The sequence below is a fragment of the Chiloscyllium plagiosum genome, unplaced genomic scaffold (genome assembly GCF_037043375.1).
Source record: "Chiloscyllium plagiosum isolate Xiang-an unplaced genomic scaffold, Cpla_swu_hap1 HiC_scaffold_36, whole genome shotgun sequence".
Lineage (NCBI taxonomy): Eukaryota > Metazoa > Chordata > Chondrichthyes > Orectolobiformes > Hemiscylliidae > Chiloscyllium > Chiloscyllium plagiosum.
Genome location: NW_028270174.1, coordinates 41,627,843 through 41,641,885, shown reverse-complemented (window position 1 = coordinate 41,641,885; position 14,043 = coordinate 41,627,843). Strand labels below are relative to the sequence as shown.

The following is a 14,043-nucleotide window of genomic DNA, read 5'->3' as shown; positions in this document are numbered from 1 at the left end:
GAGGAGCAGTAAAATCAACGTTTCGGGCAAAAGCCCTTCATCAGGAATACAGGCAGAGAGCCTGAAGGGTGGAGAGATAAGTAAGAGGAGGGTGGGGGTGGGGAGAAAGTAGCATAGAGTACAATAGGTGAGTGGAGGAGGGGATGAAGGTGATAGGTCCGGGGGGGGGGGGGAAAGGGTGGACTGGATAAGTGGAAAAGAAGATAGGCAGGTAGGACAAGTCATGGGGACAGTGCTGAGCTGGAAGTTTGGAACTGCGGTGAGGTGGGGGAAGGGGAAATGAGGAAACTGGTGAAGTCCACATTGATGCCCTGGGGTTGAAGTGTTCCGAGGCGGAAGATGAGGCGTTCTTCCTCCAGGCGTCGGGTGGTGAGGGAGCGGCGGTGAAGGAGGACCAGGACCTCCATGTCCTCGGCAGAGTAGGAGGGAGAGTTGAAATGTTGGGCCAAAGGGCGGTGTGGTTGATTGGTGCGGGTGTCCTGGAGATGTTCCCGAAAGCGCTCTGCTAGGAGGCATCCAGTCTCCCCAATGTAGAGGAGACCGCATCGAGAGCAACGGGTACAATAAATGATATTGGTGGATATTTAGGTAAAACTTTAATGGATGTGGAAGGCTCCTTTAGGGCCTTGGATGGAGGTGAGGGAGGAGGTGTGGGCACAGGTTTTACAGTTCCTGCGGTGGCAGGGGAAAGTGCTAGGATGGGAGGGTGGGTTGAAGGAGGGGCGTGGACCTGACCAGGTAGTCATGGAGGGAATGGTCTTTGCGGAAGGCAGAAAGGGGTGGGGAGGGAAATATATCCCTGGTGGTGGTGAGGTCTGTTTGGAGGTCGCGGAAATGTCGGCGGATGATTTGGTTTATGCGAAGGTTTGTCGGGTGGAAGGTGAATACCAGGGGCGTTCTGTCCTCGTTACAGTTGGAGGGGTGGGGTCTGAGGTGCGGGATGTGGACGAGGTGCGTTGGAGGGCATCTTTAACCACATGGGAAGGGAAATTGCGGTCTCTAAAGAAGGAGGCCATCTGGTATGTTCTGTGGTGGAACTGGTCCTCCTGGGAGCAGATACAGCGGAGGCGGAGGAATTGGGAATACAGGATGGCATTTTTGCAGGAGGTGGGGTGGGAAGAGGTGTAATCCAGGTAGCTGTGGGAATTGGTGGCTTTGTAAAAAATGTCGGTATCAAGTCGGTCGTCATTAATGGAGATGGAGCAGTCTAGGAAGGAGAGGGAGGTGTCAGAGATGGTCCAGGTAAATTTAAGGTCAGGGTGGAATGTGTTGGTGAAGTTGATGAATTGCTCAACCTCCTTGCGAGAGCACAAGATGGCACCAATGCAGTCAATGTAGCGGAGGAAGAGGTGGGAAGTTGTGCCGGTGTAATTACGGAAGATCAACTGTTCTACGTAGCCAACAAAGAGACAGGCATTGCTGGAGCCCATACAGGTGCCCATGGCTACCCCTTTGGTCTGGAGGAAGTGGGAGGATTCGAAGGAGAAATTGTTAAGGGTGGGGACCAGTTCGGCCAAACGAATGAGCGCGTCGGTGGAAGGGTACTGTTGGGGACATCGGGAGAGGAAGAAATGGAGGGCTTGGAGGCCCTGGTCATGGCGGATGGAGATGTAGAGGGATTGGATATCCATGGTGAAGATGAGACGTTGGGGGCCGGGAAAACGGAAGTCTTGGAGGAGGTGGAGGGCGTGGGTGATGTCTCGAACGTATGTGGGGAGTTCCTGGACTAGGGGGGAAATAGGACAGTGTCGAGGTAAGCAGAGATGAGTTCAGTGGGGCAGGAGCATGCTGCGACAATGGGTCGGCCAGCGTGATCAGGCTTGTGGATCTTGGGAAGGAGGTAGAACTGGGTAGTGCGGGGTCCCCAGACTATGAGGTTCGAAGCTGTGGGTGGGAGATCGCTTGTGTGGTGCTGCAAAAGCATAGCAGATCAGGCAGCATCCAAGGAACAGGAAAATCGACATTTCGGGCAAAAGCCCTTCATCAGGAATCCTGATTTTGCCCGAAATGTTGATTTTCCTGCTCCTTGGATGCTGCCTGACCTGCTGTGTGTTTCCAGCTCCACGCTCTCGACTCTAGTCTCCAGCATTTTAGTCCTCACTTTTGCCTATACAAAGCTATGGCAAACTGCTGGAAAATGAGATTAGAACTGTTTGGCTTTTTTAAAAATCAATGTGAGCACGATGGGCCGAATGGCCTTTTTCTGTCACTCCATGATTCTAAATGCTCTGGAGACACTGGCTCAAATCAGAGCAGGGGGTGGAATTTAAATTCAATTAATAAATCTGGAACATAACGTTAATCTCAGTTTCATGGCAAAATTACTCTCAATGTCTTAAAAATTCATTTGGTTCAATAACACGCTTTCAGGAAGGAAATCTACCATCATTACCCAGTCTGGTTTATACCTGACTCTAGATTTACAGCTAACTGGCTTAACTTTTAACTCCCTCTGAAATGGCCCAGCAAGCCATTCAGTTTAAGGGCATTTAGGAACTGACAACAAATGTTGGCAAATGACATCACATCCAGTGAAAGAATAAATCGTTATAATATCATTGCTCATCCATATCCTAACTCCACTTATCCACCTTGCTTCATTATTCTCAATATCCTTGCCAAACAAAATCCATTAAATTTTATCTTTTGAAATTTTATATTCTTCTAGCCTTAAGATCGTTTGAAGGTGAAGGTGAGGTGCAGATAAAAATTTACAGATTTATACTGTACACAAACAGGAACCTGGAAGAACACAGCAAGCCTGGCAGCATCAGGAGGTGGAGAAGTCAATGTTTCGGGTATTAACCTTTTTTCAGGACTGGTTACATTAACTTGTGAAGAAGTACTTCTGACATCATCTCTGAACAGTTTAATGCCTCTGCTTTCTGCACCTCTTCACTAGAGGAAACAGTTTATCTAACTTATGATTTATTTAGTCATGTTAAACACATCAAATAGATCACCCTCAATCTTCAATATTTAAGAGAATACAACCCAAGTCTATGCAATCTACAAAGGCCAATATATCCTTGAGGCATACTGCCTGTCTGTTACATTAAAATACATTACATTAAAATACTGTATCTCCAAGTACACTGGAAACCCAATTTCAACAATTATTTCAAAAACTTAATCAGAATCCATGTTATGATGTTGACTCAGAGATAATTTATCTACCATAAAAGCTGAAATGTTGCTCACGCTCAAGTCATTCTGGATGAATTGTTAACTTATTTTCTCTCCAGATGCTGCCAGACCAGCTGAGTTTCTCCAGCACTTATTTTTATTTCAGATTTCTAGCACCCACAGCATTTTGCTTTCATTAACCAACCTGTTATGATCAATAGCATGTGTCCTCTGATGAAGTGAGAGTGGTTTAATCTGATACTGATGGACCTGGCAGGTTTTAGGTTGGAGACGTGGGGTAATATAGGCTTGTAGTGTTCCATGTTGTCCTTCTATGGAACGAATCTATAGAAAGAACAGAAAATTAACGTTCTGGAAAGGCACACAATGTCTTTAAAACCAAAGTTAAAACTACTACTACATGGTGAACCTTACTACAGATTGATGCGAAAGTCTCCAATAATTTTTAAGAATGTGGAGAAGAAACAAAATCCAATTGTGTAACCTTCAGTAGAAATGTGTTTCCAAGTGTCTCATCTTAAATAATTCAGTGGTACTTCCAGAAAAATAAATATTCTGGTATAAAATTATATTTTCTCAATTTCCTTTCACTTAATCAAAATCTGAAATTGGTTACCTGAACCTTAAACATGGTACAAATCTAATTCAATATTCCAAGAAAGACTGCCATCCATTTAGAGTTTTTCATTCCCATTAAAGGAGATTGAGGCTTGTGCAAGAAGGAGGACTTGCTTTATAAAGTACCTTTCACCATTTCAGAATGTTTTAAAGCACTTTATAAACAATGATATACTTTTATAATGTTGTTTAAGCAGAAGCCAATTAGCAGAAACAGCAATTCCACAATGACCAAATAATGTTATAACAATGCTGTTAAAACAAATACTTTGCTAGAACAGCAAAATGACAGCTGCAATCTTTGAGAAGTGTCTTAGTATCATGTATGTCCATGAGACAAAAATAATTAATATCTCATCTGAAACTAAGTATTTACACAAAAATGGCATAAATGTAAAAATTAAAGTCTGAAAAATCTACAAACAAAGTTTGTAGATATATTGGCCTTGTAGGTTGCAAAGGTACAGATCCAACCTAGACATTCTCACAACCAGTATTTTTAAAGTTTTCAAAGTTTGTGCGAAGATTTGTAGCTCATGTGCTCGTTGTTGTGGTTCTGTTTGCCGAGCTGGGAATTTGTGTTGCAGACATTTCGTCCCCTGTCTAGGTGACATCCTCAGTGCTTGGGAGCCTCCTGTGAAGCGCTTCTGTGATCTTTCCTCCGGCATTTATAGTGGTTTGAATCAGACAACAGCCAATCTCAGACAACAACTCACCAGAACGAAGGACCCAATACTCAGCCTGAGCAAAACCAGTGTAGTGTGCAAAATCCCATGCAAGGACTGCACAAAACACTACACAGGACAAACAGGAAGGCAGCTAACGATCCGCATCCATGAACACCAACTAGCCACGAAACGACACGACCAGCTATCCTTAGTAGCCACACACGCAAATGACAAGCAACATGAATTCGATTGGGACAACACTACTATTATCGGACAAGCCAAACAGAGAACAACCAGGGAATTCCTAGAGGCATGGCACTCATCCACAGATTCAATCAATAAGCACATCGACCTGGACCCAATATACCGACCACTGCAACGGACAGCTGGAAATGACAACCGGAAGCAGCAGATTCAAACCACTACAAATGCCGGAGGAAAGATCACAGAAGCGCTTCACAGGAGGCTCCCAAGCACTGAGGATGTCACCTAGACAGGGGACGAAACGTCTGCAACACAAATTCCCAGCTTGGCGAACAGAACCACAAAACATTTTTAAAGTTTGTTGTGACGAGCTAGAAAGGGAATATAGATAGAAACTTTGGGAAGAGCCACTGCATGGATTGAATTTGATTGCAACCAACTTCAAAGATCTTTTTGTCCATATTCCTTTGTTAATTATAAATCTGAGATCTATTAACCAGCTGATCCAGCAAAACTTTACAACTGTGGAACAGTTTCAAATTTGTAACGCCCACATAGTGGTCAGCACTGCTGTCTCACAGCAACAGGGACTTGGGTTTGATTCCAGCCTTGGATGACTGTGTGAAGTTTGTACATTCTCCCCATGTCTGCATGGGTTTCCTCTTGGTGCTCCAGTTTTCTCCCAGTGTCCAAAGATGTGCAGGTTAGGTGGACTGGTCTTGCTAAATTTCCCCATAGTGTCCAGAGATGTGCAGGTTAGGTCTGTTAGCCATGATAAATGCAGGTTTATGGGGTTAGGATGGGAGGGTGATGCATCTGGGTGGGATGCTCCTTGGAGGGTCAGTGCAGATTTGATGGGTCAAACGCCCTCTTTCCGTACTGTAGGGATTCTAAGAACAGAACTGTCCCAATTTCAAGCTTCTAAGTTCTAGCTCTAATTTTTAGGTAATTTCCATCAATTCTCCCTTCCCCCTATACCACCATGTCCCAGTCCTAAACTTCTCAGCCAACAGGAAAAAATTCCTATCTGTCCCCTGAATGTCTTATAAACTTCAATAAGATCTTCTGAATTTCAGGGAATCAACCTTAGATTGTATAATATCCCCCATGAAAGTAACCCTTCTGGAACTAGACATAAAACTAAAAAATCCACACTGCATTTTGCAATGCTAATACATCCCTGAGGGTATTGTAACCAGTATTAATCTCAGTTCCCCAAATGAGGAATAGCTGAAGCATGACTTCTACTCCCTTGTAGTCTTAATTTCTCCAGAAAAAGACCAGTACTCAAATCACCTTTTGATAACTTCCTGTATTTGTTCATGATATTTATTGATCTATTAATGAATCCTGAAGTCCCTTGTGATCTCTACTATTTCTACAAAAGTATCTATCCATCTTTTTTACTGGATGACCTCATAATTGTCTTCAATGAAACTCATTTACCACAGTTCATTTAATCTATAAGTATTCGTAATTTTATGTTTCTATCTTCACTGTTTATACCACCACGTATATTTTATGCCATTGTCAAATTTAGTTGCGCTATCGACACAAATCATATCTGGCACATCATGGATCCTAGCAGAAAGTGAGGACTGCAAATGCTGGAGATCAGAGTCGAGAGTATGGTGCTGGTCAGGCAGCATCCGAGGAGCAGGACAGTCAACGTTTCGGGCATAAACCCTTCATCAGGATCACATCATGGATCCGGCCAATTAGAGTGTATGTCCACTGTCTCCTGCTGCGTAATCTCCTAACTGGGACAATACTCACCCTTCAATTCCATGAGCTTCACCTGTAGCTAACAGGCTGTTAGAAGGGACTTTATTAAATGTCTTTTGTACATCCACATAAATGACATTTAAAGACATTCTCTTACTCACTACCTGAGTTCACTGCATCAAAAGCTCAACAAAGTATAATCATACAGGTATTTCTGATCAGGTGAAAATTTTTCAAGATGCTCAGTCAACCTCTATTGTGCTTAGAATCTAATAATTTCCCAATAAGAACAAATTAGACTAACTGGGCAAAAAAAAATGATGATTTCCTCCTCTCATTCTTGTTAAATCATAGAATAGTGTACTTAATTTTCCAATCTTAAAAGGAGGGATACCAAACCTAGAGAATCTAAAGTATTATATTTGGGTCCTATGCAGTGTGATTCCCCCCTAATTACATTAAAATTTGGAAACGGAAATTCAATCCAGGTGATTGGTCATTATTTGTGCCTTGTTTTAATTGTTGTTTTTTATGTTTACTTTGGCGAATTCCTGTTCTCAATTCTGTATTAGTTTCCTTGGCTTATCTGAAAAGTACTGCCCCAACTGTTAATACTGATGGAAAAAGTCAACATTTTCATAATTTCCTTGATTTCAATGTCATTAGCGCCAGTTTCAATGGATCCTCATTGTTCCGGAGCTCTTTTTTCTGAATTGTCCAGTTGTTTGTGTGATTCAAACACCCTTTCAAGTTTATTTTCATATTTCCTTTTTGTAGTTCTTACCACATAAATTGGTGCTATATCAAATGAAATTATTTTTAAACACAATCTGTTGATCACTGTTGTTTGACCCATTAACAGATTTCTCACTCCTGGCTTAATTAGTTAACTATATACAGTTATATAATTTGACTCAGTAATATCACTATATTTTTGATACCAAAAAGCACTTATAAGGCTTAAGCATGCATGTTTAGGGCACTAGTTGCATTGGGAACGAACCTTTTGTTTAGCTCGGAATCACATGTTTTGCTTGCTTTAAGTCATTGCATGGGATCAAGTCATCTGAGCCATATTGCCAAATATGTAGGAGTACAAAAAGGAAATATCTACTTTTTAGTTTCAAATTTCCTTCTACAGGAGCTCATCACCACCTTCTCAAAAGACAATTTGGGATAGAAAATCTGTGCTGGCGTAGCCAGTGACACTCAAATTCCATGGATAAGTAAAAATTGACAATGACAATGGGCAAAAACATTAAAGACTTATTATTGAAGACTACATGAGCCATTATTGGAGGCATAATACTGTGCCACTCTGATCAAATTTCCAAATTGCTGATGGCGCAAAGTAGGAAAGTAAATGGTCAAGAAGGCACAGAGTCTGGAAAGGTATTTAAACCAGCTACGTGAGTGGAAAAACAAACTGACAGAAGGAGGATTATATGGGAAAATGTTCACTTATCCATTTGACAGAAAGAATAAAAACAACTATATTACTTGAATTAAGAAACACTACAGAACTCTACAGCGTAGAGGGATCTGGGTGTCCTGGTGCACAAATCACAAAACAATAGTAATCAGATCATATAATCAGAAATGCAATGGAATGTTGCCATTTATTGTAAGGGGGGACATGAGAATAAAAGTAGGGAACTATTGTTACAGCTATACAGGGCTTCCGTAAGATCACACCTGGAGAATGGTGTACAGTTTTGGTCTCCTTAATTAAGAAAGGTTATAGCTACATTAGAAACTCAGTCAGAGAGGGTTTACTCAACAGGGCCTACAGCTATTTGACACAATGGATGTTGAGAGGATGTGTCCTCTTCTCTGGTCTCGATAAGCAGGGGCCTCGATTTCAAAATTGAATTTTTAAAGCCAAAGTTGAGGATTTGTTTTGGGGTGGGGCAGTCGGATCTATAGAATTCTCATCCTCAGAGAGCAGCAGGGGCAGAATTTATTCAAGGCAGAGTTAGATAGATTTTCTTTGATTGATGATAGTTAAGTATTATTGGGAGGTGGGCATGGGAAGCGGTATAAATGACAGGAAAAATGGAGTTGTGGCCACAATTAAGCATGATAGCATAGTGGCCTTGGTTCGCTGAATGGTGTACCCTGCCTCTAATTATTGTTTTTTTTTAAGATTAGATTCCCTACAGTACGGAAACAGGCCCTTCAGCCCAACCAATCCACAACTACCCTCTGAAGAGTAACCCACCCAGATCTCTGGCTGATGCACCTAGCACTATGGGCAATTTTGCACGGCCAATTCACCAAACCTGCACATCTTTGGATTGTGGGAGGAAACCGGAGTACCCAGAGGAAACCCACGCAGACACGGGGAGAATGTGCAAACTCCACGCAGACAGTCTGAGGCTGAAATCGAACCCGGGACCCTGGTGCTGTGAGGCAGCAATGCTAACCACTGAGCCACCGTGCTGCCCCTTCTTACTTTCCAAATTTTATAACCTATTTAGGATGTGTACCTTGTACTGCCACTGTGTGAGACAATTCCTCTGGAGGATTCACCAAAACAACTTCTATCAATATAACACCTGAATGTAATAATTTCCCATGGTGTTACAGAGCAGCATCAAAGCAAAGTACAACATGAAGCCACAAAGGGTTTATTACACCAATAACCACAAGCATAGTCAGAGGTATATTTCAAAGGAAGCTCAAAGTTAGAAAGCATTGCAAAGAGGTGGAGAGGTAGGCCAAGAATATTCCAGAGCTTGAGGTCTAGGCAATTGAAAGCACAGTCGCCAATCGTAGAGCAATTAAAGAGGTCAGAATTAGAGAAGCACAGGTATCTCAGAGGGTTGTGGGCTGGAGAAGATTTGATAACAACAATAAGACTTTTTTAATTATGTGACTTGACCAGGAGTCAATATAGTTCAGCAAGTACAGGTATGAGCAGGAAAAGGGGCCTGCTGGAGTCAGATTGCAGAGCTCTGAATGACATCAATTAACTAAACAAGTAAAAGGAATTATTGCAAGCACTATAGTAGAAACCAGCAATGAATCAATAATTTGGAAATTATTTAGAAAACACTTCAATAAAGTGGAAAATGCTGGATGATATACAAAGATCATATCTGTCAGGCTTATGGAATAAGAATGAAAGAGTCAAACGGATTAGCAAAATAAATTCAGGCGGCCAGGAACAAAGTGGTGTTTCCTGAGTATAGCATTATTGATGCTGGAAGTAGGAACAAAATCAAAATGCAGGAAATATACAGCAGTTTTGTCAACAAGAATTGTATTTACCCATTTATAGTACCTTTAGTTCCAACCTAGTAGTATTTGCTTGGCATCGATAAGTAGCCAGAAGAAAGTTACCATTCTATTAAGAAAAAAACAGAAGAACTTATGAAGGTTACAGAAACACACACACATATAAAAAAAGACAATTGTGCCATGTAAATAGCACAGTTATACTTTTAAACAAATGGAAGTCAACTTCCAGGATCGGTCAATAGACATAATAAAGAAGTTGTGGAAAATGGGAATGTTACAATAACTGAGTGCTGATGCACAAAGACTCACTGCTAAGGAATGGAAGGCCCAGTAATTTATACATTACAAAGTTTGAGTGACATACAAGCGGACACTGCAACTCCTCTTTGTAGTTAAGGGGGCAGCTCTGCCTCAGAATTCTTTCAAATTTTCTGGCTGCTGAATAAAGGGCACCTGCCTGATATCTGGGAGTGGATGGCAACTGACACCATTTAGAAATAAACAGTCTGATATTTAACATGTTTTCATATACATATTTTCAAATATAAAGGAATGAACAATAATGCTTGAACAAATATTTGTGGTGTTCAAACATCAGAATTTTTTCATTTCTTCATCGAATCAACTTCAATAATCTTTCAGACGTCATATTAAGGAAATGACTCTGGTGAGTGTTTCTTACCTTAGAATTTTATAGCATAAGCAGAAGCTATTCGATCCATTATTTCTGGATGTTAACTCCATACTACAATCAACTAAACTGTTCTTACTTCCCCACTCTTTACCCACAGACCAGCAAGTTACTTCTGCTTCAAATGTCATTTTTCACCTGAGAAGACATCATGCTTTCTGCCTCAAGACCTTCTGTTGCAGCAGCTCACATCTCAACAACCATCCATGAAAAGTAATGTCTACAAACCTTTATTCTCACTCACGGATACTCAAACGGCTCTTGTTACTTACACATCTTCTAGAATAATAGTCTTTTTTCAGAGATATGTTGAGGTCTTTTACAGAAGTTTACAAGAAATACTACAAGAATCTGAAGTTTTATCTTCATAACCATACATTCCTCCCGTGGTAAACCTACATTTGTCACTTTGTGAAAACTGTTGCTAAATATTTAGTTAACAGGGCTGAAAGTTTAGGTCCTTTCTGATAGAACAGTGGCAGTAATGTTAAAAATTAGTCTAGGAACTAAATTCACTGGATTGATTTTTTTTAAAGCCAGCAATTCAGACAGCAGTACAACTGGCAGCAGGACTGAGGGACAAAGACATGACATTTCTTCATCTTGAATCCAAAAGAACATGAGACAAGCACACTGAAAAAATTATGCATATTCAGATAATGCCCAAGTCTGGGTTGTGATCCAGAAACATTGCCAGGATTAAAGTAATTTTCTGATTCCTCATACATACTGGGTGCCAATATTGTCACCATATCTTTATATTGCATTAGATCTCCTCCTTAAATCCAGAGCAGTCCGGCCCACTCTAACTATTCTAATATGTGCCTTTAAAAACTCTTACTATTTCCTCCTCTATTATGTATTGGTCTTTATTTCCTATCCTGCCAAACTCCCCTTTTACCTACTTAATAACCTTTGTATATTCCTTAAGTTTTTCTCACTATTGTTAACCCTAATTTGACCAAAAGCTTCCCAGTAACCAGTTGTATGGATCGCTCCATTTACCCGATGAACTTTTAGATGCATCCTTTTTATCTTGTTCCATTGAATCCATTAGTGGATCTGGAAGGTCCACCAGCATTCATCACAAGCAGGCTAACAAGTGGACAGACACCTATTCTACCAGATGGCCTTATGATGAATGCCTGACTGAACACCAAGACTCACTCCAAACTGCAGAATGTTAGCATGGCTGCAAAGGGGACAGCTAGCTTTGTTTAAACGGACAGTTCTTTGAGCTTGTAATATACTTCTCTTTCTTTGAAGTGTTTTTCCAAAAAGGTGCTTTGAAAATCTGATTGAAATGCTCTTTTTTTTTAAATTTAGCACTGTTACTTCATAAATAAAGTGTTCTATACCAAAACAGTGAGGGGCATGGGAGTTTGACAGAACATAGAGGTGGGTGAGGGTTAAGGTCTGGAAGGCTTAACAACCATATCTCAATAATGGATGCAGGACTTCCAAGCTGCTTGCCTGAGCATCTGCCACCTCAAAACTAGCCTTGGGAACCTACAGCCTGACTCCAACCTATACTCAACTCAGAAAGAACAAACTTCCAGGTAAATGAGCTAATTTTTTAAAATTAGGTGTGTGATATCAGCGACTGTTCTGATGGATGATGAAACTTCAGTCCAAAATGTCACTTAACAGAGATAAACATCATCCTCTGCAATAGTAACATCATTCTCGAATGCAGAGTATGATCAGTCAACAAGTTACAATAAAACATTACTAGCCACATATTGCTATGCACTGAGCTAAATTCAAAGCGGGATCAGAATTTGGATTTGTGACCAATGTGTAAAAATTACCACTTGGATAAAGTCTCATTTTTCAGAGTGAAATGTGTGTCAGGTCATAAGAACCCAATATCTGCATTTACAGCAAATAAGAAAACAAACTGTAAGTGTTTGAATTTATTAACTTTTTTTAGAATGAAGTAACTTGGCAATAACTTATATTTACGTCTTACCTCTGCATCACATCCACTGAAGCTAACCACTGCTGAATTTTTGTCCACATCCAATAGATCTATTGGGACATCACTCTGTGCACAGACATAAGCAAGGAGGTCAAAATTATCAGGTTCACTGCCTAAACATCAAAATCAAATTTTACTGCTGAAAGAGAAGTTGAAGCTTTTTAATCTTGAACTTATTGGGACAGAACTGTAAGAATGCTAAATCTACATGAGAATAGGGTGCTGATTGGTTGAGGCATTGCCACAAAGAATGCATCAAAAGAATAATTATTCCACAAAGCTTTTGCTTCAACTCAAACCACACTTATTGACTATGGTTGCGTCATTGCCATTGGAAATGCACGGAACAATGGAATAAGCACAAGCATAAATAAATAAAGCAAAATGTCTCAAATTTTTATCTATAACAGGGTGACAATCTTAAACATTTATACAGTTTCTTTTACCTGTAGTAGCACATTGTCAATAGCTGTCTGCACCTCCATGGTGAGACTGTAGCTTGCATCATCACGATTCAGAGTAAACTTGTCATTTACACTAAATATAGGCACTGCTGAAACTGCACCACTCGATTGTGCTGACTGCTGGTACTTCTCGCGCTCTTGAAGTACCTTCATTTGTAACTGCTCCAATTCTATCCTAATGGAGAAATAGGTGCTATATGGTCAGCTGTATACAACACCTCAAAGAAGTGGGTGAGGAATAATTAATACTTTTACTGAAAGTTACAACAAATTCTGTCACCTATCAGGAGTTACAAATGCCCTAGTTTACTAGCTTCCGTCTATCTCTAAAAGTTAGTCATAGTTGAGTAAACATTGGCATAAAAATCAAACAAATGCCAGCTTGAGATGTGAAATCATCCATAACAAAATAGTTGAGAAGATAAGAAAGAACAAATGTTACTAGACAGAGAATCGTTTAAAATTTGAAGCAACCCTAACCTGTTGGACGAATAACCAAAAGAACTTCAAAAGCTTATTCGATGATTTAGAATACCAAAATGATAAAATAAAGTCAGAAAATTCCCATTGAATGATAAGACAAGTATACAAATAAAAATCCTAATTTTTCATCTTTCCTAAAAGCTGTAAAAGGTTTCTAAAGAACTTGTGAATCAACTCATGGCGTATTAATAAAAGAGGACAGCTGTCCTACTGGAACATTCTAAACAATTCAGTGACACCAATGTTTGTTGTCTATATACTACAATAAATAGACAAGGATAGCTCTCACAACATTCAATGATGAACATCATTTGAAAGTGGAAATAAACAAAGACAGACCACAACAGGGCTCTCAATTTAAAATAATTATAAACCAAGTGAAATTAGTTAACAAAACTCATGCCAACTTTCTTTTTGAAAATACATTGCCTGAGACACTAAATTCCATGTGGCAAAGACAACTTTACATTTTAAAATCATACAGTGCAGAATCAATCTGTACTAGGGGAAAACTGGATAAATATTTCTAACTGAGGTCTATGGGATTTAATCTGGATTATAGTAAAGGGGGCATATTTTTAAGTGAGAGGACAAAGATTTAAAGAGAACACCGAGGCATTTTTTTAAAACACAGTGGTTTGCATGTAGAATGAATTGCAAGAGAAAGTGGTAGATGCAGGTTAAAAGACATTTGGATAAGTTCATGAATAGGAAAGGTTTGAAGGGATATGACAAAGGCAGGCAGGTGGGACTAGTTGAGTTTGGGAACATGACTGGACTGACGGTTCTGTTTCCATTCTATGACTCTCTAAAGTATTA

General features: G+C 40.2%; 1 protein-coding gene across 2 annotated transcripts in view; it reads right to left on the bottom strand.

Moving 5' to 3' along the window:
- bbs7 (Bardet-Biedl syndrome 7) overlaps positions 1-14,043 on the bottom strand; it is a 62,420-nt gene that overhangs the window by 17,499 nt on the left and 30,878 nt on the right. For both annotated transcript variants that reach the window (XM_043674029.2, XM_043674031.2), the window contains 4 exons: positions 12,724-12,916; positions 12,269-12,343; positions 9,649-9,711; positions 3,332-3,471 (listed from right to left, as the gene is read on the bottom strand). In XM_043674029.2, coding sequence (XP_043529964.1) covers positions 3,332-3,471; positions 9,649-9,711; positions 12,269-12,343; positions 12,724-12,916 — 471 coding nt within the window. The remainder of the gene's footprint in view (positions 1-3,331; positions 3,472-9,648; positions 9,712-12,268; positions 12,344-12,723; positions 12,917-14,043) is intronic.